This window comes from Biomphalaria glabrata, chromosome 16, assembly GCF_947242115.1.
Source record: "Biomphalaria glabrata chromosome 16, xgBioGlab47.1, whole genome shotgun sequence".
NCBI classification, from domain to species: Eukaryota; Metazoa; Mollusca; class Gastropoda; family Planorbidae; genus Biomphalaria; species Biomphalaria glabrata.
The window spans coordinates 11,109,516-11,133,543 of NC_074726.1; the positions used below are offsets into that span (position 1 = coordinate 11,109,516).

The following is a 24,028-nucleotide window of genomic DNA, read 5'->3' on the forward strand; positions in this document are numbered from 1 at the left end:
TATCTTAAGAATAAGATGTTAGATGACTTAAGGAGGTTTAATGGTTCTGACCTCGTTTTCAAAATGTACCAACATGCCGTAATAGAAAGCCGGCTCATATGATTTATGGTTTTTACCTAGATAATTTGATGCATTAAAACAAACATTTTTGCAAACTACAACATAGATTTTATTCATATACAATGAATGTAGCAGATTGAAGTACATGATTATGTTGACTGTAGTTTGTCCTTTATCACGATATGTTCTGCAAATCCTTTGTCTGCATAATGATATTCTATACTTTCAATATTAACGAAATAAAATGTCGGTATAATTATTTTAAGTTCCCGTTACCAGTATGGAGTCTACAGTTTTACAATTAACTGAATTATTTTCCGTTGCAGCATTTTTTGTGTGTATTGTAATGCCAATGTCTGGGCATCTGTTGGCAGCTGAACATTAATCCTAACACAAATGAAACAATAGTCATTGGTTGTCTGGACGTTAGTTGTTCCTACACATTGGAATAAGAAACAAAAAAATATTTTAATAGCTAATAATCTTTTGAAAAGAATCATCAAAGTTTATCAGATACAAATTTTAGGGGGGGGGGGGAGAGCGGAATATAAATAATTAGTCGATAAACAGCTGGTAATATTTGTGTGCACGCGAAGATATATAGATCGTAGGTGTACGTAACAATAGATATATGCATATAGTTGGTAATAACTAAACGCAAGTATTTGAAAATCATTATGTTATTGCATGTTGAAACAGGTTGGATCACATATCACTATGGAAATGTTTTGTATACGTGTGTGCGTGATATTTTTCTGTGTAGGGCCGTCTTCTTCTTCTTCTTGAAACTGTAAAGGTAGAGTTGAGCCATACAACAGTGTACACTGTTCTGTTTGGTGGTGGTGGGGGGGGGGGGGTAAGACTCGCGGCCGCCATTTTCCTTTTCTATACCAGGCTAACCTTGCAGGACACGCCATTTATGTAATGGCCCCTTGAAGAACGGCGCCTGCATTGTGACAAGGTTGTGGGAGCTTTTTGACAACTCCACACAGTTCAAAGAGGATGCTCTCGCACCCCCTTAGGCACCCCCACTCTTTAACCTAATCGTTTCCTCCTACGATCGTTTCCACCAGGGCGCCTCTATGAGGCAGGGTAGCATGCCCAGGCTTTGTAGGACCAAATTAAGGTCCGATTAGACTGTGGTGCCACACAGGGCCTCGTCCTTAAACGGAGCCTCAGCACCATGAAAGAAATTACCAGCATTTTAAAACATGCATACAAATAATATAAGTTTTTTCATAGTGCAGTTAGGAGGCGCGGTGGCTGAGGGGTAAAGAGGGGTCCCGGGTTCGAATCCTGGTAAAGTCTAGGATTTCGGGATCTTCGGGCGCCTCTAAGTCCACCAGCTCTAATGGTTACCTGACATAAGTTGGGGAAAAAGAGAGGATGTTGGTCGTTGTGCTGGCAACTCTCGTTAACGTGAGCCACAGAAACATCTGCCCTAGAGATCTATTGGTCTGTAAGGGGAACTACTTTTATCATTTAATAGTCTGAACGCTTCAAAGACCAGCTTAGGCATCAACTTTCCTTGTCTGACATGGAAGAGAGCACCTGGTTGCATGCAGCCTCAGAACGAGACAGCTGGAGGTCACTCACGAAGGCCGCGGGATACACATTTGAGACCAAAAGAAAGTCCGCTGCCGAGGACAAACGCAGACGGCGAAAAGAGAATCTAAATCGACCACCTGCTGACAATGGTTATGCTTGCCCTGGATGTGGCAAAATAGGTAGGTCACAGCTGGGGCTGCGAAGCCACGGGAAATACTGCACTCCTCACTAATCGCCTTAGTATTATTCTCCTTACGGTAGCATGGAGTTCGAACTCAGTCATTGTTGCTGTAGACGAGGGTAGGCGGCCTCCAAAAAACTGAACACCCCCCCCCCCCGAACTTGCATTTACTTAAATCTGACACTAGTTTCTTGGTTTGCCTAAACTGTTGAAGTGTCAGTTCAAGTGTAACTCAGAAGACATTGAGTTGAATCTAAGTCAGAAACTATAAAACATTACCCTCGTCAATATTTTTACCCTTGCAACGTCATTCGGTGATTGTTTATCGCAAAACGCCCCACTGTAGAATAGTACTTTGTGGTGACAAGGAGGGGGGGTGAGAGGTGGGGGAAGGTGGCGGACATCCCGACACATAACTCATGCTGCATCGCTAATGATCTGTCAGCAGCGACCAGTAAATCTTGGGGGGGGGGGGGGGGGGGACACTCGACTAGGACAAGGCCGGCCCACAGTTATGTTTCATCGTGTGGCCCTGTACTTTTAACAGCTTCAGCCACGCCTCAATGACAAGCCCGACACGTTAGCACAGCAATGTTTTGTTTCTGTCAACCCTGTAGTGGGGCTTCTATGTTGTGCCGCAACAGGTTGTCCCTTAAATCTAGCGTCCAGTCTTTTTATGTCCGGTGAACTCTTGGGTCAGTAAGTGTGATTGAACGTAATGACACAAATGCAGAATGATCAAGTTTATCAAAGTCTGAACACATATCTGAAGGGACTGGGGCTTAGGGATGTGAAAGGGTACCGACTCATAATAAGATAAGATAGTTTTTATTGATCCAATGAAATGAAAATTCAGTTTGACTATAATTGGCAACCTCGGCGTAACTTCTATAAAATAACAATATAGATGCAAATACGAACAACATTGACACACGAAACACTTACACATTCACAACCAGCGCTTTATGAATTAGACTTCTATGTACTTCTCGATGACGACGAGCTGATCTTGTAACACTCTGACTGAAGGTGGGATAAAGGAGTTTTTAAATTTTTCTGTGTTAGTCCTAATGGAAAGGAGACGACCACTTCGTTCGGATCTTATGTAACAGTGGTTTAATGGGTGCAAGTTGTCTTTAATAATCGTGAGTGTTTTGGAAAGGCACCTTTTATGAAAAAGCTCTTCAAGAGATGGTAGCTGTGCTCGAGTGACTTACGCTGTTCATAATTGGGCGCGTGCGATAGATAATTTTGTTGCAAAATTTTGTTTTCTTTTCAGAAGTATTTTCTGGTTTGTTTTCTGTTTAGTCGGAATTTATTCTAAAAAAAAAAAAAAGAAAACTAAACAAAAAAAATGAATTTTAAAAAAGCGATAGCATTTACCTGTTGTAGAATATCTAGAGCTCAATTTAGTGTATAGAACCAATTTGAAACTGTCAGGTAGAGTTAAGCCGTAAGCCCTTGAAACTCTTGGCTAGCAAAAGTGAACAAGAGCCCCCCTCTCACCGGCCTGATTGAACAGAGCGTTATGTCTGGAAGAGGGTCTTACAAGTGTCTAGGTTGACACTGTTATTTCCAGTGACTCAGTCACACAGGACTCATGGACTAGAGACGCGGCCAATGACCGAGCACACCGGGAACCACTGCTATTTTCCTTTTCTATACCAGACTAATCGTGCGGGCTCGCCACTTATAAAACGGCCCATTGAGGAACGGCGCCTGGATTGTTAACAAGGTTGTGGGAGCTCTCTTACAACCCTGCACAGTGCAAAGGGAAAACTCTCACACTCCTTAGGAACTCCCTCGGGAGTCTTGTTTCGCTACCAGTTTTTCCTACAACCGTTTCCAACCGGGCAGGTTAGCATGCCAGGGTATGTATTACGCCAGTCAAAAATGAAGATTTCGAGCAGAAGCAAGGCAATATTTTTTTTCTCTTTTTGTGTGCATCGTCTGCAACCAAACTTTCTTTAGCTGTCATTGTTTTAATCTGTCTCTTCTAGCTTTTCCTTTTTAAATATCTTAGTTTTAATCTGTCTCTTCTAGCTTTTCCTTTTAAATATCTTAGTTTTAATCTGTCTCTTCTAGCTTTTCCCTTTTAAATATCTTAGTTTTAATCTGTCTCTTCTAGCTTTTCCTTTTAAATATCTTAGTTTTAATCTGTCTCTTCTAGCTTTTCCTTTTTAAATATCTTAGTTTTAATCTGTCTCTTCTAGCTTTTCCTTTTTAATGTCTTAGTTTTAATCTGTCTCTTCTAGCTTTTCCCTTTTAAATATCTTAGTTTTAATCTGTCTCTTCTAGCTTTTCCTTTTTAAATATCTTAGTTTTAATCTGTCTCTTCTAGCTTTTCCTTTTTGATGTCTTAGTTTTAATCTGTCTCTTCTAGCTTTTCCCTTTTAAATATCTTAGTTTTAATCTGTCTCTTCTAGCTTTTCCTTTTTAATGTCTTAGTTTTAATCTGTCTCTTCTAGCTTTTCCTTTTTAAATATCTTAGTTTTAATCTGTCTCTTCTAGCTTTTCCTTTTAAATATCTTAGTTTTAATCTGTCTCTTCTAGCTTTTCCTTTTTAAATATCTTAGTTTTAATCTGTCTCTTCTAGCTTTTCCTTTTTAATGTCTTAGTTTTAATCTGTCTCTTCTAGCTTTTCCCTTTTAAATATCTTAGTTTTAATCTGTCTCTTCTAGCTTTTCCTTTTTAAATATCTTAGTTTTAATCTGTCTCTTCTAGCTTTTCCTTTTTAATGTCTTAGTTTTAATCTGTCTCTTCTAGCTTTTCCTTTTTGATGTCTTAGTTTTAATCTGTCTCTTCTAGCTTTTCCCTTTTAAATATCTTAGTTTTAATCTGTCTCTTCTAGCTTTTCCCTTTTAAATATCTTAGTTTTAATCTGTCTCTTCTAGCTTTTCCTTTTTAATATCTTAGTTTTAATCTGTCTCTTCTAGCTTTTCCCTTTTAAATATCTTAGTTTTAATCTGTCTCTTCTAGCTTTTCCTTTTTGATGTCTTAGTTTTAATCTGTCTCTTCTAGCTTTTCCTTTTTAATGTCTTAGTTTTAATCTGTCTCTTCTAGCTTTTCCTTTTTAATGTCTTAGTTTTAATCTGTCTCTTCTAGCTTTTCCTTTTTGATGTCTTAGTTTTAATCTGTCTCTTCTAGCTTTTCCCTTTTCTATTGCAATCTAAATGTGTCTCTTAAATTCTTCCTGTTCTATTTTATTTCTTGTTGTATTTTGTGATGTTTTTCATCTCTATTAATCTTTCTCTCTTAAGCTCCCACTATTTCCCAGGCTCTCTCTCTCTCTCTCACGCTGTCATTACCTATCTATCACACGGTCTCTCACGCTGTCATTACCTATCTATCACACAGTCTCTCACACTCTCACTCTCTCTTATTCTCTCTCTACTCCCTCACTTGATCTCTCATTTTCTCTCTGTCTCATTTGTTTTCTATCTTCTACCATACTCTAACATTCCCTCTCTCACTTTCTCTCTCTCTCTCTCTCTCTCTCTCATTCCCTTCTACACTCTCTACCCGTCTAGCATTTCATTTCTCCACCTTACTTAATTTCCAGAACATTTTAATAAACAAAAACTCTTTCTCAAACCCCACCCCCAGGGCGCCAACATTGTCTTTAAAAAAAAAATGAAGTTATCTTTCTGGACCCGTTTAAACTTGTCCAAACAATTTTCATATCCTTGGGCAAGAGCTCTAAATCTGGCGTCGTTTTCTGAAAGCTGCGACGCCCGGCCTCCCCAACACTATCTCTCCTGAAAAAAAGAACACCCTTAAGCTACGCCACATTTTACGCCTTACGTTTACACTTCGTATTAATACCGGAAGTAAACACAATTGTGTTATCAGATGTAACCAACTGAGATGTGACTTAAGGCAGTGCACGTGATAGCGAGACTTGTTTCTAAAACACCGCAGACTAAAGTACCACAGACTAAAGTACCACATACTAAAGCACCGCAGACTAAAGTACCACATACTAAAGTACCACAGACTAAAGTACCACATACTAAAGCACCGCAGACTAAAGTACCACACACTAAAGTACCACACACTAAAGTACCACAGACTAAAGTACCACAGACTAAAGTACCACAGACTAAAGTACCACATACTAAAGCACCGCAGACTAAAGTACCACACACTAAAGTACCACAGACTAAAGTACCACATACTAAAGCACCGCAGACTAAAGTACCACACACTAAAGTACCACAGACTAAAGTACCACAGACTAAAGTACCACAGAATAAAGTACCACAGACTAAAGTACCAAATACTAAAGTACCACATACTAAAGTACCAAATACTAAAGTACCACATACTAAAGTACCACAGACTAAAGTACCACATACTAAAGTTCACATATTAAAGTACCACATACTAAAGCACCACAGACTAAAGTACAACAGACTAAAGTACCACAGACTGAAGCACTACAAACTAAAGTACCACAGACTAAAGTACCACAGACTAAAGTACCACAGAATAAAGTACCACAGACTAAAGTACCACACACTAAAGTACCACATACTTAAGTACCAAATACTTAAGTACCACATACTAAAGTAAAACAGACTAAAGCACCACAGCTTGAAGGACCACAAACTAAAGCACCACAGACTAAAGCACTACAAACTAAAGCACCACAGACTAAAGCGCCACAAAAAAAAAAACACCACAGACTCAAACAGCATAAATTAAAATACCACAGTCTTAGTCTCTTCTTTTTTTTTTATAACTTCAGTCATTCTCTAGATGGCTGCTTGGTCATGCGGTATGCGCGCTGGACTGTCGTTCGGTCGTCTCGATTGTCCTAAGCTCATATCCTGCCCGCTGCCATCCCCTGTCGTCCTGCACGAGGTTTGGACTAGGAAGTAAATTATCTTCAACTCTGAAGGAACATCCGATACTAGTGAAACATTTGCAAACAATTTATTTCTCGCAACACTAGCCACTGTCCCCCTATGGTCTGCGAATGTTCTCTAAATTTGTTTTGTATTTCAAATAGTAATGACTTTTTAAATATAACATTATTGATGAGTATAAAGAAACTGTTCTATTTAAAGAAAGATTTTTAAAAAACATTATTTCCCTAATGTTGTATAGTTATTGCTATTGCTAGTCAATACTTTTTAAAATGATACTTTTTGTGTATAAATAAAACGGCTTCATTTACTTTTTAAAACTTTCCCGCTTCGCTTTCAGATGATAAAAGTAAACGTTGCTTGTGAAAACAGAAAAATATCATGAAATCTGATTTTCAAAATATTCTCTACTTTTTAAAATTTAAGCGTGACGGACGACGAACAGACACAACAAAGCTAATTGTGGTTTTTCCTTTTCCGAGCCGCTAAGAAATGCCAGCAATGGCACTAAATTTAGATCCAGTCAGTATTTACATCTTTCCCAACCTAAAACGCTGCTGATACATTTGTTTTTTTTTCTTTACTTCGCCTCTATTTACATATCTAAGAGGTCAGCTCTCTTCCCTTAAAGTTCTGTCATGTAAACAACTCTCCAGAGCGGGCGCTGAAATTAGAAAACATACACTCTTGTACACAGCGTGTACACACAATACTGTCAGCACATTGATGGAAAGAAAATGATGAGTAGGCATCTTTTTAAAACATAGTAAAAAGTACTAACAGCGCTGGGTTTTTTAATGTAGATCTAGGTATTTCATAGACTCGTTTTGTAATATATAAACATATAACACACACCTCTGAAATGGCCTTAGCGGATGGTAAGTGATAGCCGTAAGGCGGCCCCGCGATTAAGAGAAACCTCTGTCACTGTCAGGCCATCGTTCAAATATTCGTGGCCCTGATACTCGCTGCCTCTGCAAACCTTACCAGAAGTGAATACTAGTTTTATAAATACAGTTGACCTGGATAGTCTAACAGATACGTGACAGGGGTGGTGTCGGATTATCAATAGTTATCTTATCTTATAAATTACAGACGCTCCTTCAACAGAGACGATAATGACGTTCTATGCGTATTTATGTGTAAATCTATTTGTTAATTTTAATGATTAGGGTTAGGGTTAGTTAGTATCATACATTATGTACTAGAGGATTTACTTGGGAAAAGATCAATTTTTTAGAAGAACTTTTCATTGACGAAGACACTACATGAATAATGAAAAATAATAAACCAAATAATCAATTAATTGGTAATTAGTTATTTTGTTTGACACCAACAAGGTAAATAACTTCTACATTATTGAGAGACATTATTGTAAGGGCAATTTTCTTCCCCCTTAGGTAAGCTTTGTTTTTTAAGGAAATAATTTTTAGCGGTCACAGAAAGGGGAAAAGACGCTATTAGTTTTGTGTGGAACGTCTGTCCGTCCGTCCGTCCTTCCGTCCGTCCTGCTTAGATCTCGTAAACTAGAAAAGATAGTGAAAATCCGACATCATAATATTTAAGAACATTCAAAGTTGTGATGGAAAGGCTACTTTTTTCTTTTCTGAAAGCGAAAAATCTAATTTTTTAAATCAAGTATGCAAGAAGTTTTTTCATAAAAATACACCACTTTTACAACTATTCACTATTGATAGTAACAAACACATATTTTTAAACACATCTAGCGTAGTCATCTGCATACTTTGTGAAAGAAAAATTTTCTTTACATTTGTGCTGCTAAGTTAAATAAGTTTTGTCATACTAACTAATACAAATACAAAAAAAAAAATACTTTTTTTAAAGAGAAAAAATCTATTCAGTATGTATATAAGTTGGACATAATTTAAAACAACAATTAATAAGTAGTCTTTCATATTATTGCGTGAACTGCACTAGTAACAGAACACTCTGGAGTATTGAACTAAAGGAAATTATTTTTTTTACGAAAATTTTTTTTTCTTGAGGATTTGATTAACAGGTTGACCCTTTACAAAACAATTAGATCAATTAGATATTCATTATAAGACATCAGTTAGGCCAGGTTCACATCTAACTTCACATTCACTTTCACCTACCCTTTGGTCTGCTGGACTTTTGGGGCACCACACAAGATCTGTCAACCTCTTTTCTCCATTCTTCTCTGTCATTGGTCTTTGAAAGAATTTCATTCTGATGTTCTTTCTGAAAATATTGAAACCTGCCTTTTTACCTGCCTGTGTGGACCACTTCGGGGGCCGATTTTGAGTTTGTGTTTTCACATAAACTTTCTTTGTAATATTGTTTAAGTTTGGCTTGTTTTGTGTTATAGTGTTTATAATGAAGGTATTATGGTATAAAACCCTGACTCGATACATTAAAAGTCTCCAACAATGTTAAAGTGGCTTGCTGTCAAGTCTCACCATGCAACTAGACTTCACATGCTGATGGTGGACAGAGACCATAGTTTCACTAGATACTAGCTATGACTGACATTCATCTGGTTTGGCCCGTCAGTCGAGACGTATGTGGGCTAGAGATGTTTCTGTGTAGAAGAAGATTCTTTAAGACCTTCCAATGAAACTTTTTTGTTGTGTCGATACATGCTTCACACGACCTAGTCTACCCACTTTTACTAAGACACTTCCAAACTAGGACATTGAAGCAGGGCCGGCCTTAGGCATAAGCATACTAGGAAGCACCTAGGGCCTCCGATTGGTGGGGGGTCGCACAAGAGAAACATATTTTTGGTGGAAAAAAAAATTGCGATCAAATTTCAAACATAGCAGAAATCTATGGCTCTAGGTCTACTGGCCTCTATTACTCCAGGTATATTTACGAATGTTTAGACCTTTGTTGTTAGACTACGTATGTTAGAAAACCTTTGTTTCTTCTATTGGCTGAAATGTGGATAGTTTTATTTCTAGCCTGGTGATCATGATTCGTCCATTACGTATATTCCTGTTTTCAGCGCTATATGAATTTAACTCATTAGTTTATTTAGATATAGATACAGGAAGGATTTTAATTCATTGCGTATTTTTCGGTCTTTATTTTTTTTTTCAATTTCATTTTGTGGCCACTATTCACTTCGCCTAGAGCCTCAAATTGAAGTCTTGAAGATCGGCGTTATAGTTTGTCGACTAGTTTTGGGTTGGATTAGAGGTTGGCTTTAACTCTTTCTTATTAATTGAAAACTTCTGGTAAGATGGACTAATACTGCATTTTTTTTTCTGACCAGATCAAATCAGATATAATCGAGATGATATGGATTGGTTCGGATAGCATTGGATCTGACCGATTCTGATCCCATTGGATTTGAATAAGATCGGATTATTATTGAAAAAAAAAACCGATATTCGTGCTATTAGAACGATACTCTATTAACTTCAAGTTTCGGAAATTTTCTGACTTTCACCCTTTTTTTTTGTTCCACTTCCAGAAGAGTATGTTGTTAGTTGGAAATGAAAAAGCATGGATTTTACTTTATAATATAGTGATTGTTTGGTATTTGATAATAAATAAAAATAGATTCCATAACCATAAACATATTGAATAAGAATTGATTGTTAAAATTCCTCTAATGGAATGTTTCGCAGACAAATAAACCGGCGGATTTTTTTTAAAAAGTATATCTTCATTACCCCTCCCACACCTCACAAATATAAATGATTTATCTATCAGTAGATTAGATTAGCAGCTCTAGCCAATAGTTAACAGAATTAAAATATCAGTTATTATGGTTTGTCTATAGTTTATAGAAAACATTAGGTTCCATTGTCAATAAAGTTAATTACATTTCATCTGAGCATTCTCATTAATTCTGTTTCTGTCACAGTGCGTTTTCCCTTTCTTCCTGCTACCTGTGTGATGGCAGGTTGTATTGGACAACCTCCATGTCCAGTCTGCTTTTGTGGAGTGTTTTCTTCAGGACTGGTCGATAACCTTTTCCGCCCACAACCACCACTGTAGGCGTGTATTGATCACCTGTACACACACCCCTCTCTTCCCACCACACGTGGCTCTATGTGGCTCTTACCTGCCCGGACAATAGATGTGACATTAGGCATCGGTTCAATGACTCTCCGGACATGTTGATACCAAAAAATTGTTACATTGAAAAAAATTTTTTAGAATGACATTATTTGAAGAGATGGCATTCCCGATTCTAGGGAGGGGGGAGGATACAAACGAAATTATGTTTTGGGGTTGGGAGTTAATATTGTTTACCTTTCAATTCTGTTTATTTTGTTGCCTGATTGTAAATCTGTATGACTTGTCTTTCTATTAAGCCCTACTGAAACGAGCGTGTAATACCAAGATTTAACAAATACACAACACAATCTTTAGCATGATCCTCTTTACTTCTCTAAAAAAAAAAAAAATCATTAAAAAAATAACTCCCTTTGGATTCCGAGTTCAAAATTTACCATCTAAAAGAAGATACAAGGCACTGATCACAAAAAAAAAGGGATTGGGGTAGCACTGTGTGAGGCTGTGGTATAAATGTATCTTTGCTATCGCTGTAATGTTTTTTGATATGTAAACCATTGTTAAAAGAAAAAAATCTCCTCCAGGATTATACAAATATTATGTTCATCATGAGTATCATTTTAAGGTGTATTTTTATTACAGTGATTCTCATATCGAACTGCATAGCGTCACCCTTACTCAGTAGTAAAATGGTCTAGTTAACACTGTGATATTATGCTAGTCGACACTGTGATATTGGTCTAGTTCACAAAGTGTTATCGGTCTAGTTGACACTGTGATATTGGTCTAGTTCACAAAGTGTTATCGGTCTAGTTGACACTGTGATATTGGTCTAGTTGACACTGTGATATTGGTCTAGTTGACACTGTGATATTGGTCTAGTTATTGGTCTAGTTGACACTGTGATATTGGTCTAGTTGACACTGTGATATTGGTCTAGTTGACACTGTGATATTGGTCTAGTTGACACTGTGATATCGGTCTAGTTGACACTGTGATATTGGTGTACTCGACAGAAGCTTCTGATTTATTTTGGAATGTACGTCCAATCCAGAGTGTAGAGTGCATGCATGATTAAGTGTCCTTTTATCTACACTGAATTATTTAGCACTTGTTCCTGCTGAACTACTCCGCTAATCTATTTGAATATTTTTTCAACAGAAACACTAAAAGAGTAACCTGGGAATCGAAGCTGCCCGCGCAGGCGATAAAACCAGAGGGATCCCAATAAAATATGTAATTGTCAACAGATGCTTGAAGGAAAATATTTTCACGCATTTTAAAACCGCAGTTGTATAATTCATTATGAGAGGGGACATATGCTGTTATCACTGGCCCTCATAAAATAGAGAAAAGGAAAAGAAACATCAGATGTTATAGGACTTCAGATTCTACAATTAGAAGCGCTCTTAGACTGGAACGTTGTATAGACAACTGGTGAGTCTGGGACTAATAGGAAGATAACAATTAAACAGAAGACACAGTAAACAGAATACAGTAAACAGAAGACACAGTAAACAGAAGACACAGTAAACAGAAGACATGCATTCTACACTCTGGACTGGAGTTACATTTTAAAATGAACCCACGCCTATGTTAATTAGACCAACATCACAGAAGACCAGTCAATGAGACAAACGACGTGGCATTGTCCTAAAAGATCAAGTCTTTACCAATGTATCTGCTCAAAAGTCATTCGTATTCCTACAATATACCGCCACTAACCACGTGAATGCCTTTATCGCAGCGCGCGTGATTTCAGCGAGATGTCGTGGCTGATGGGGAAAGGTTAACGTGTGTTTTTTTTCTTTTGTAACAAAGCTTCAATCAACTCACCCTCTCTGTCTGATACAATTTTGAACACTTTACTTCTCCCACACCCATTCTCGGATCAAGTCGATACTTTAAACAGTTGTTTATTGTATCCACACACAAAAAATATGAATAAATTAATAAAATAAACAAATCAATCAATTAAATATTTGTAATTACTCATTTTATTTCAGGGGCGTAACTAGGGATTTGTGGGCCCGGGTTGATTGACCTCTTTGGGGGCCCCTTGCATTTTGACATTCGACATATGACATGAGATAATGTACGCAAAAATATATAAGCCCAAAATCAAATTGGTTCAGTATATCAGTAAACTTAACAAAAAAATAATCATGAAGACTCTTTTAATGAATATTGCCGTTGTTTATTAGTTAAATAATGCACAAGTGACAACTCTCAATTGATATCGCTTCACGTAGAGCATTAAGTGCATCAAAGACATCTATAACATCACCTACATCGATACTTTCTAGTATTTGTGACTTCACTGACATTAAAGCCATGATAAGCCTTTCTTGCGTCATTGTGTTCCTCGGATAGTTTTTGATGAACTTGAGCTTTGAGAATGATCTCTCACATGACGTAATGGAAGTGGCCTGAGTTAGCGGTATTCGGAGGAGGTTGCAAAGTCTGAGCACACGTAATTACCGTATGAAGCCTTTTTTCTCAATATGTCTATTGGTGATTGTATTACTGTTTGTTGATGAAAAGTGCTCGTGCATCAATGACATCATTGAAAAAGCGATTTTCCATTTATTTCAACATACAAAAAGGAAAGGTAGCACAGTTTATCATAAGCGTGTCTTCATCTAACAGGTGTCTTGGTTCAAGAAGAAATCCAAAGGTATCCATTTTCTTTCCAGCCTTTGGAATCTGCCCTTTGAATTGCAGTTCTATTGACAGTCCTACATTAGAACTCAACTTTCCTTCAAGTCTTTTCTTTCTTCTGGTTGTTTTGATTACAGGGAATCCATAGTATTCACTAACTTCTTTTGCTTTATCGATGTGTTGGGTTTTTGTCAGTTTCTCATCATTTTGCAGAAAGCATGAAAGGGTACTAATTTCTTTAGCAGCTTCACGTATATGCAGTCCAGACTTTTGTAGTTTCTTCTGAACTATATTATTTGGGCGCAGGAGCTTTAACCAGAATTCAAGATAGGAAAAAATTCTTAATTTTCCACTGCATGAAGAAGATTCTGTGCTAATATTGTATGGTATTACGTCATTGTTGGTTGTTTATGTTTTGTGCGAAAGCAAAAGGATTCAGAGCATACAAAAGTGGGAAAGATCCATATCTCGTTATGCTCAAGTATAGAAATACTCCGATAAGCGGACTGCCGTATGCACCATCACAACTGCTGACGAGTAGAAGACTCAGGGAATCATTCCAACTGATCCCAAACTATTGAAACCATCGGTAGCTGAAAAGGCAGAGACATTACTCAACGAACGACAGATGAAAAGCAAAGTGAAATACGATGCAAAAGCTAGACTACCTAAAGATTATTCTGTCGGAGAGTTCGTCTAGGTCAAACATGGCAGAAAGCAGTTGTCATAAAAAAACATTCAGCACCCAGATCTTACATCATAAAGACAAACGATGGAAAAACATACAGAAGAAATCAACGCTTTTTGAATAAGAGTTTCGATGAAGACATCTCTGGGTACTATAAAAATACCGATGAAGACAATGAACTGCAAACTGTTGGAACAAACGAAACAGACAGTTATAGACCAATGTCTAGAGAACTTGTTGTGCCAGTCAAGACAACCAGAAGTGGACGAATTGTTAAAGTTCCTAGTAGACAGGGCCGGCCTTAGGCCTCTGCTGCCTATGCGGTCGCAGTGGGCCCCGCGGTTTCATAGGCCCCGCGCTAATTCTAAGTATTAAATGAAACCATTATAACTTAAATAAATTAACAGGGTTTTCGCGACCTCCTGATTTTCCAGGGCCTCCAGGAAATCTCATGAAAAGGCAAAATATGCGATAAAGTCCTGAACTTTTTTTGAATTTATTCAAATCCCCTGAAGAATAGACCAAATCGACATTTTGGGATGCCAATAAATAAAAAGTGGCATTGCGAGCTTTCATTTGATAAAAAATTATTGCAAAGACGAAAGTAGGCCTATTTTCTAATTAAAAAAAAAAATAATTTTGACATTATGCTTATCCCTACCCAGACTAGGTCCCGCGCGATCAGTTTCGCATAGGGCCCCGCAAATGCTAGGGCCGGCCCTGCTAGTAGATATCACTCTTAAGAACTTTAAAAGGAAGGGTGTGATAATAACTTGAAAGGAAGGATGTGCTAATATTATATGATATTACGTCATTGTTTGTTGGTTATGTTTTGTCCGAAAGCAAAAGGATTAGATGGAAATAAAAAGGGAGTTTCCATTGAATGGAGGAAAGATGAATAGAGGGGTAATAACTCGAGTGTGAAGTTTAATTCTGAAATTATAGACGCCAAACCCGAATAATGGACTATTTTAGCATTATTAAGAATAACTTTTAGATCTGTTATACTCGATTCTGTAAATTTTGCTTCAAGGTTAATTAGTGTAGCCATAAAATACTCGCCATTTAGATCTATTATTAGTAAAGGTAACAAGATACCTGGAATTCGCTGCATATCATGCAGTTTTATTCGTGGCAACAAAGTTTAAAATGTAAAATTGATTTTCAAAAAAACTTTGACCTCTGTGGGAAAAAAATATTTTTAAAATGTCAACAAAGTCAACGTACTGATAGACTTAGATGTAGATTTAGTCTTTGTGATACATTTAATCCATAAATGTTGAAAAAAAAAAGACACCCGTTGATACTATTTGTCAATCAAATATATTAATTTATTTATTTACAAATAAATTTGTGGGGGCCCGGGGGGATTTTCTAATTCTCCCCCCACTCCCCCCTTTAGTTACGCCACTGTTTTATTTGATGTAAAAACAAAAGGTAAATAACTTCTACTTTCCCTCACCAGAAGTACTTTCTGAAAACGCACTAGATGACTAGAGGCTATGTTCGATGTTTTGTCTACTAGTTTTCCCCATATGGGTGTTCCATCGAGGGTTCCACATTTCTAACTCAGTATCACTTGCGCTGAGTTGTTGTGCACAAGTGTTTGGGGAATGGAGGGGTGGGGAATGTGAGTCTGTAGTGATTAAAAAACAAATGCCCAGCACAATGACCAACACAGATTAGATACTGTTGTGATATAAAGAAGACTTCACGCGAGTCACAGCTGCTCGGACACTCAAGACACTTAAAAAAACAAAACAAAAAACAACAGTTTGATAAAACGTTTTTTTTTTTTAAATACTTACAATATTTTATTTCGTCTTGTGTCTTGTTACAAGGCTTATATTATCTCTGTCTGTCTGGCAGGATTCTTATACACATTTTTTTTCTCTCGCTTTCCTTTCTCGTTGAAACTTTGCATAAATATTCATTGTCGATGACAACACATTAAATCAATCAACTAAATTAACCAATACGTTAATTAAATATGGTAATTAATTAATTTTGTATTGGTAAAGAAAAAGGGACATAAATCTTGCAATATTGAGATATAAATGGCCGTAATTAAACGTTATTTTTTATTAATATTTTGCTTGTTCTATTCTGTTCAGTCTCTGGTGCTGCTATTTCATAAGTCTCTAATCTGACTTTGTCGTTATTCCCTGTCTAGCCCTAGAAACATTCACATCTAGAGAGGATTTGAGCCTCTCAAGCACTCACTCAATTGGAGTCTCAATAGAAAATGAGAAATGTGCTCATCTTCGACGAGGTATGAAGATATATACATATATATATATATATATATATATCCTCATATATATATATATCTCCTCATATATATATATATATAGGCCTATATATCTCCTCATATATATATATATATATATATATATATCCTCCTTAAGTCTTAGAACAACTACGACTTAAGGAGAATATATATTAAGGTGGCTTTCCATGTTTCACATGGAAGTCATCTGTCAAAATTAAGAAAAGACTAAATGTGGCTCAACAAAAATGGCTGAGACGGATTTTGGGAGTCAGTTACACAGATCGGGTCTCAAACAAGGAAATCCTATGCCGAACTGGGAGTCGAACACTTAGTAAAGACCAATCCATATAGTCTCAAATCTGAATTTATTGTCATTTCCTTTCTAGCCCGAGCAACTCCATTTGTTGCATAGATTACTTCTGCTCGACTCGTACCCAAAAAAAAAACAAAACCGATGAAATATTCTTAGTCTTCAACGGAATTTAAACCCAAGATCATTAGACTGAAACATATGTTTTGTACAACTTAAATATTCGACCTTCACTCTGGTGTTGATTTAAATAATAACTATGTTTTTAATTAATCTTTTTCTTTGTGAGTGTGCTAGCATGTGTGTGTGTGTGTCATGTTCTGCGTACTTACAAAAGGCGGGAAACAAATATATCTGCGCAGTTTCTTCCAATCATTAGCGCTGCAGTTGACATGACAATGTCACGCCTTGTAAATCTTCCTCACACATACACTTTGGCGTCCAGATTAATGTCAGCATCCATGCGACATTGACGGGCGAGGTGGCTGAGTAGTGAAGCGATTGGCTTCCTAGTCGAGGTGTCTCGGGATCGAATCTCGGTGAAGACTGGAATTTTGAATTTTTGGATTTTTAAGACGCCTCTTGAGTCCTGCCAACATGACTAAGGTGCCTGACATTAGTTTGGGGAAAGTAAAAGCGGTTGGTCGTTGTGCTGGCCACATGAAACCCTCGTTAACCGTCGACCGTAGTAACGTGACCTTTACGTCACCTTCCTTAAAGATCGCAAGGCCTTGTGTGATAGTGTGTGTGTGTGTTTTGAGTGGCTAGTAGTGTAGTGTGTGTGTGTGTGCCTGTGTATGAAATGACCAGTTGACATTCATTGAACATGGTTGAGTGAACAGCAAAGAAAGTGTGTAAGTCAGGACTGTGTGCAAAAGTGGGTCAGATTCACAACAAGATGCTGGAAGGAGATGAAGAGAAGACTAATGAATCATTGTGTTAATTGAGACTCTTGTTGTTTCAAGTGTCTTTAACAATCTGACAAAGGAACTTTACCAATTTAGTTTTCTGTGAAATGGACTCGAGAACATCTTTGAACTCAAAAACTTTTTTCTTGTTGTTTTAAACGGTCTTTTTTTTTTTTTTTTGTTGTTGTTTATCTTCAGAGTATGTGCATGCGCTCGTGCGTTGATTCCAATGATTCCAATGAAGCAGTGAATAAATAGCCAGGTAACTGTATCTACATCTAAGGCTTCAAGTCGGGCTCCGATTACACTGTTTATAAAAATATTTCTTTTAAAAATCATGTTTCTGAAATACGTTTTGTCGTCACGTGACAATTTGTATCTGCTCAAAATAGAATTCTTTTCTATTGTCATATTCTTTTGTTTTTGATGATAAATTGACATTACAGAAACAAATAAAATGTCGGACATTGAAAATAATATTAAAACTTGCAACAAAAGGACTTATTAACCTCTTGATGTGTCAATGGTCAGTGAGCCGAGAATGAATAGACTCAAAAGCCCCAGATCATTGGTGTCAGAATAAACGGTATAGCCACAGTAATCGACTTATTTGTTCAAACTAGAAAAAAAATCGTTTGGACATAATGTAAAATTTAAACAAATAATAAACAAGAAAAACATGCTTAAAATACCTCTTTTATTTAAAAAAAAATTATCACCAATATAGGCCTACAAATTAAAATACAATTAAATTGTAAATAACAAAGTTGTAGGTCTCGTCCTGTATCGCACCGTCAGCTCATTGAAACTGTGTCTCTATCCGTTTGGCCAGAGCTACTTTTGTTATTATTATTTATTTATTGGCACTTTCATTATGTAGATATCTAGAACATGATCTAGTCCAGACTTCTGATTTAGAACTCTTTAAATCTTGTCTAGATCGAGATCTTCTTCTAAATCTAAAATCTATATCTAGTCTAATCTATATTAGATTTACGTAAACATTGAACATTTAAGCAAAGGTTAGAAAATCTATCAATAAACGTTAAGCGATTTTAAATTTAACAACAAATCAGTTATCTGTAAACTCCGGCTGACTACGCATAGATCCCACATAGCCAGATATAAAATTTATTTAACTAGAGTTTTCCCTGTGTGGCCAACGAGCTAGTAATTCTTTTCTCTGCGGTATACATCAACTGTTTAAAATGTCTAGAAAAATCGTTAGAGCCGTTTTTTGAGATCAGTGCCCAGGTTCCATTATCTACCTTCCATTAAGTTCGGGACTTGAATAGAGATATTGTAAAAAAAAAAAGTTTTGTCCAAGTACAATCAGTCAATGTTGAACACACAAAATTTACTAGGAGAACTAATCAGACTTCCTTACTGAGAAATCTCTTAAAATCTTTTTCAAGTCCTCGAGTTCAGAGAGATAATATTATTGCATACTATTTTCAACAATTTTAAAAATTCCAGCTGAATTTTTTTTACACAAACTTTTGTTAGCTGACACTACATTTGATTAAACTTTTAGAAAGATCAAAATCACGTCATTAATTATTGAGTTCCGACAAGTTTGGCCGTATGTGGAAAGAAGATAAAAATAGGTAGAGATATTAATTTTCTTGTTATTTAGTTGTTATTTATAAATGTAGGTCTATATATTTATAGTTGAATCTTTGTATTATGACTATTTAAAAGCGGCTCCAAAGGGCACTGCGCTACTAAAGCGAATGTCGTGGTTGTAATTCCCAAGCTAATGTTTCTTTAGGATGTACTTTTAGGACAAATAAAATATGAATGCTTACTTCAATATAATGTTTTTAACATACAAAGGTATTCATTTTTTTTAAAACATTTCCTGTTAAGTTTCGCTACGCTGTAATTAGACCAAAAAAATTCACGCTTCCGGTATGTACCAGAAAATTGTTGTTTTTTTTTACAATTTCCACAAAGCTATGTCAAATTTTTCTATTTTATTCAGTTTTTTAATTATTTTTTCCGCCCTCTGTCGCTTCCGTTTGATGTGGCAATGAGGTTGAAATGGTATTCCATGTTGATATGCTGGCCCAGTTTCAATCTACATATCTTTTACATATTTTATATTAACCTACTTCGTCCGACTGTCTGGGTGGATTCGTTAACATATTTTTTTCTCCCACTTCCCATTCTAATATCAAGTTGAAATTTCACACAATTTTTCATGGTCCAAACTATACATAAAGCAATAATAAAATTAACCAATTAATTAATCCATTAATAATAAATTTTGCTTTATATAAGAGTGGAAGGTCAATCTTGCAGCATTGAGAGACATGATAGTGTGTCATGCACTGGTGGATCCAGGGGGAGGGGGGCGGTAGGGGCGATCGCCCCCCCCCCACTCGGTTGAATTTTAGTATAGAATTCACACAATTTGTATACGAATTTATTACTTATGATAATAATATATACTAATTATTTATATTTCAACCTATTTTTAGATTATTTCGCCCCCCCCTTTCTCGTATTTTGGCCGATTTGGTAGGGTCGGGAGGGGGCGATGGCATTAATCCGCCCCCCCCCCCAACCATAAACTTTCGAGTGGGGGGGGCGGTCCTATTTATTTGTAGAAATCACAACTTGCTAACAGAATCAATTAAATATCTATATGATTAAATCTTGTTATTGGTATTTTAACCGGTCTTTATATTATGTCGTTCACCTGTTGGCCGATTGGAAGGGGAGGAGCGAATACCTCTACTGCCCTTCCCATCTAAACCCTTTGTGTGGGGGAAAGGCGGTCCTACTTTTATGGAGAAATCATAGTATGTGAACAAAATTAGTCGAATATCTATATAATATAAACAGGTGGAAGTGCGATACATGCAATCACCTTCCCCCATCGGACAAACCAATACTTTTTTCTTTTGTATTATAGTAAGAAATTAAAAATAAAAAAAATCTGTCACTAATATAATTTATATATGCTATAAAGTAAATTTTTATATCGAGTCGCCCAACCCCTATTCTTTAATGCAAAATGCAATCATTAGCAGAAATTATAAAAAGGAGCGAGGATTAATCGTTTTCATTTTACCGCCCTTCCCCTTTTCAGACAGAGTTTATGTAATTTCACATGAATTTATCATAACTATTTTAAGAAAGACTTGGCTTTGGAAAAGTTATAATTCAAACGAAATTTTTAATAAATAATGAGCTGTAGATGTCAGGAGAATGCGTTTCAGCCGTGAAAAGTGCAAGAAAACGCTTTTGGCGAACCGAACCCCACTGAGGAAGCTTACAGCGCTCTCCCAGACCCCCAAGCTTGAAAGAGAAAGGCCTCAACATGACTGTTTTTTTTCTGTTTTTTTTCGCCGAAGATTGAGAAACAGTCTTATTTTATTCTCATATATCGAATATATATATATGCTGTACGCACGTTTATGCATAGGGTTAGGGTTTACTGGGCGTTAGGGTTAGGGTTTGGAACAAAATCGCCCCCGCCACTCCAAAGTTCTGGATCCGCCAGTGGTGTCATGTGTGGTGCTTTCCCTTGTATAAGTTTAGTTTTTTAGCGGCCCTCAACAGGGGAAAAGACGCTATTAGTTTTGTGTGGACTGTCCGTCCGTCCCATTTAGATTTCGTAAACTAGAAAAGATAGTGAAAATCTAACATCATAATATTTTAGACCATTCAAAGTTCTGATGCAACGGCTACTTTGTTTTCTAAAAGCGTAAAATCTCATTTTTAAAATCAATTATACAAGCAGTTTTATTTCATAAAAATACACCATTTTTACAACATTCACTATTAATAGTAACAAACATTATGGACACTTAGTAAGGGGGATATCAATCTACCATTTATGCAAACAGTGTTAGATTTTTTGTCACCCCAATTTTTTTTGACATATGCATTGCTAAGTTAAGTAAGTTCTGACATATGAAGTACTATCTTTTAAAAAAAAAAAAATTTTTTAAAGAGAAAAAATCTATTTAATATGCATATAAGTGGAACATAATTTAAAACATCAATTAATAAGTAGTTTTTCATATTATAGCGTGAACTGCAGTATTTCCACTCTGCAATGTCATTCTTGGTTTACGTTATAGACCTTGTTTAGGTCTATATCTTAAGGCTTTGAATAAGAGATTGCTCATTTACAAAACAATTAGATCAATTAGATACTCATTATAGGACATCAGTTAGGCCAGGTTCACATCTAACTTCACCTTCACTTTCACCTATCCCTTGGTCTGCTGGACCGTTGGGGCACCACACAAGATCAGTCAACCTTCTTTCTCCATTCTTCTCTGTCATTGCCTTTGATAGAATTTCATTCTGCTATTCTTTCTGAAAGTATTGAAACCTGCCTTTTTACCTGCCTGGGTGGATCACTTCGAGGGCCGATTTTTAGTTTGTGTTTTCACACAAACTGTCTTTGTAACCTTATTTAATAAGTTGTTTTTTTCATTTACTAACATCAAAGTCAATGTCTGAAAGCAGACGCTCCTTTAATCGCACGCGCATATCTTGCACACTTGTTTTTTTCTTACTTTCATTTGTCTGTTGGATATTCCTCTACTCATATTGATGTCATTCTTTTAATGTCATTACTCTTTTAGATATGTCATGTCAGATATGTCAATTTGCTTTGTTATTTATACTTTAGACAAAAAAAAAAAGAATTGACGAAGAATAGATTTTGTGTCTTGATCATTTAGTCTGCGCTAGGGCGATAATAAAAAAAAAAGGTCCACCTTGTCAATTAAGAAAAGCGGTTAAATCAGCGTAATAACGGATTTGTTGGACAGCGTGACCTTTAATTTCTACTTCCGGGTTATAGTATTTCATCTTAATAACACGCTCCATCTTTTGATGCTTAAAAAAAGTTTCAAGATCGACAATTAAACAATAAAAGTAGTTCCCCCTTCTAAACATGCAGCCTATAGGGCAGATGTGGTAAAGGTCATCTGTTTCTGTGGCCCACGGTTAATGAGGGTGTCATGTGGCCCGTCTTTACTAGTATTCTAACATGGGGCTCCTCCAGTTCGGAAGTCAATCGCTTTACAAATCTATAAATGATAAGCACAGTTAATAATGCCTAAGCCTAAGCTTGTTCGAACTAGGGGCCCTATAGCTTGTCATGGAGCACATTACATTAAAAACTGGTCTACTCTTATAGAACCGAGCCTTTCAATTTTCATCAGATGTTTCGAATTGCCGGGTAGCATCGAGCCTTGGGTCAGATGTGGCCCGATTGCCGTACTTTGAAATCACTGCTTGAAGAGATTTTGTTTTTTAATAAAGAAAAGTGTGTTACAAAATCAAAATATTTTTAGACTTATAGCTATGCTACTTTAATACGATAAAGGCAAAGTCTTTAAATTTTAATAGCTTTTCTTTTCTTATTATTTTCATTTCAGACATCCTCCAGGAAATAAAGACAAGATCTCAAGAGAAATGAACATATGGTGGATCTGAACAATGTTGTAGCATCTGAACCCCATTGGTCAATTTTCCTTCACTTCTGATGAATGTTTATCTCATTGGCCACATACTGAAGTGAGAACCGCTGATATTGAAAGTTTTTCTAACCATGTCTATGTTCGCTGCAAGATTGTGACGTATTGTGTTTCCGGTCTGATAAACGTCTGCTGCTAAATGAAGCGATAACTCTTCCGTTATTGAGAAAGTTGTTGTCTGCATCACAAGATGAACGCTCGGATGTATGGAGATTTAGCTCCAAGAGTTTTATCTCTCGTCTCGTTTACAGTCTCACCGTTAACCCACGAGATGAATGGACAAGAAGTTGCATTTACAACCATGCTATAATCAACATGATTGGCCAAGAAATTTCATTCATATAAATACCCCCCATAAAACAAGTTAAAAAGTCAATTTGATGAAAATGGAAACTTGATAAATCAAAACAGAAAACAATGTTTCGGAATTATCAAATTTTTGCTAGTGACACTTCAAGTTTCCGGGAATATTTCGTCCGAGTTTTAGTAGCAATGTTATCGCTTCGCTCCCACCGCTGACCCAAGAAAAAAGACCATCATTACAAAAGCATTTAGTCATCACAATGAATCTAAACAACAGGTGAACGATTGCTGTTTTGTGTGCAGTCCGACTTTTGTTCTTCCTCTCAACACAACTAGAAGGAGATCGTCAGCGATAAAAAAGAACGCCAAGGGAACAAACAAAAAATGCCGCAAAAAAGAAACGCGGCTTCATCGCAGAATACATTTCTTGATACCATCGCTACTCGTTTCGACGGAATCCGTAAGTGCTATAATTACACAAATAATGAGTCTTGTCTTGTGTTTTTGGTTTGCGTGTTTGTCTTGTTGCGTTTACATCTGTGTCCATCGTGATACGAAGGTGGAAATAAGAAGAGGCAACAAAAGAGAACAAAATCAAGATGCAAAACGGAACAGCGAAATTCGGTCTTTGATCAAGAGTTATTTTAAAACAACAGGTGTGATAACCACATGTAATTATCATCATAGCTTCAGTAATAGATAGCTTCA

At 36.6% G+C, this 24,028-nt stretch overlaps 2 protein-coding genes across 5 annotated transcripts in view; one reads left to right on the top strand and one right to left on the bottom strand.

The window, feature by feature from the left end:
• Nucleotides 1-24,028, bottom strand: part of LOC106057274 (phosphonoacetaldehyde hydrolase-like) — a 284,305-nt gene that overhangs the window by 187,269 nt on the left and 73,008 nt on the right. The window lies entirely within an intron of this gene.
• Nucleotides 1-24,028, top strand: part of LOC106078854 (potassium voltage-gated channel subfamily H member 8-like) — a 271,372-nt gene that overhangs the window by 91,316 nt on the left and 156,028 nt on the right. For all 4 annotated transcript variants that reach the window (XM_056014827.1, XM_056014829.1, XM_056014830.1 and 1 more), the window contains exon 2: nucleotides 22,919-23,780. In XM_056014827.1, coding sequence (XP_055870802.1) covers nucleotides 23,705-23,780 — 76 coding nt within the window. In that variant the 5' untranslated portion in view covers nucleotides 22,919-23,704. The remainder of the gene's footprint in view (nucleotides 1-22,918; nucleotides 23,781-24,028) is intronic.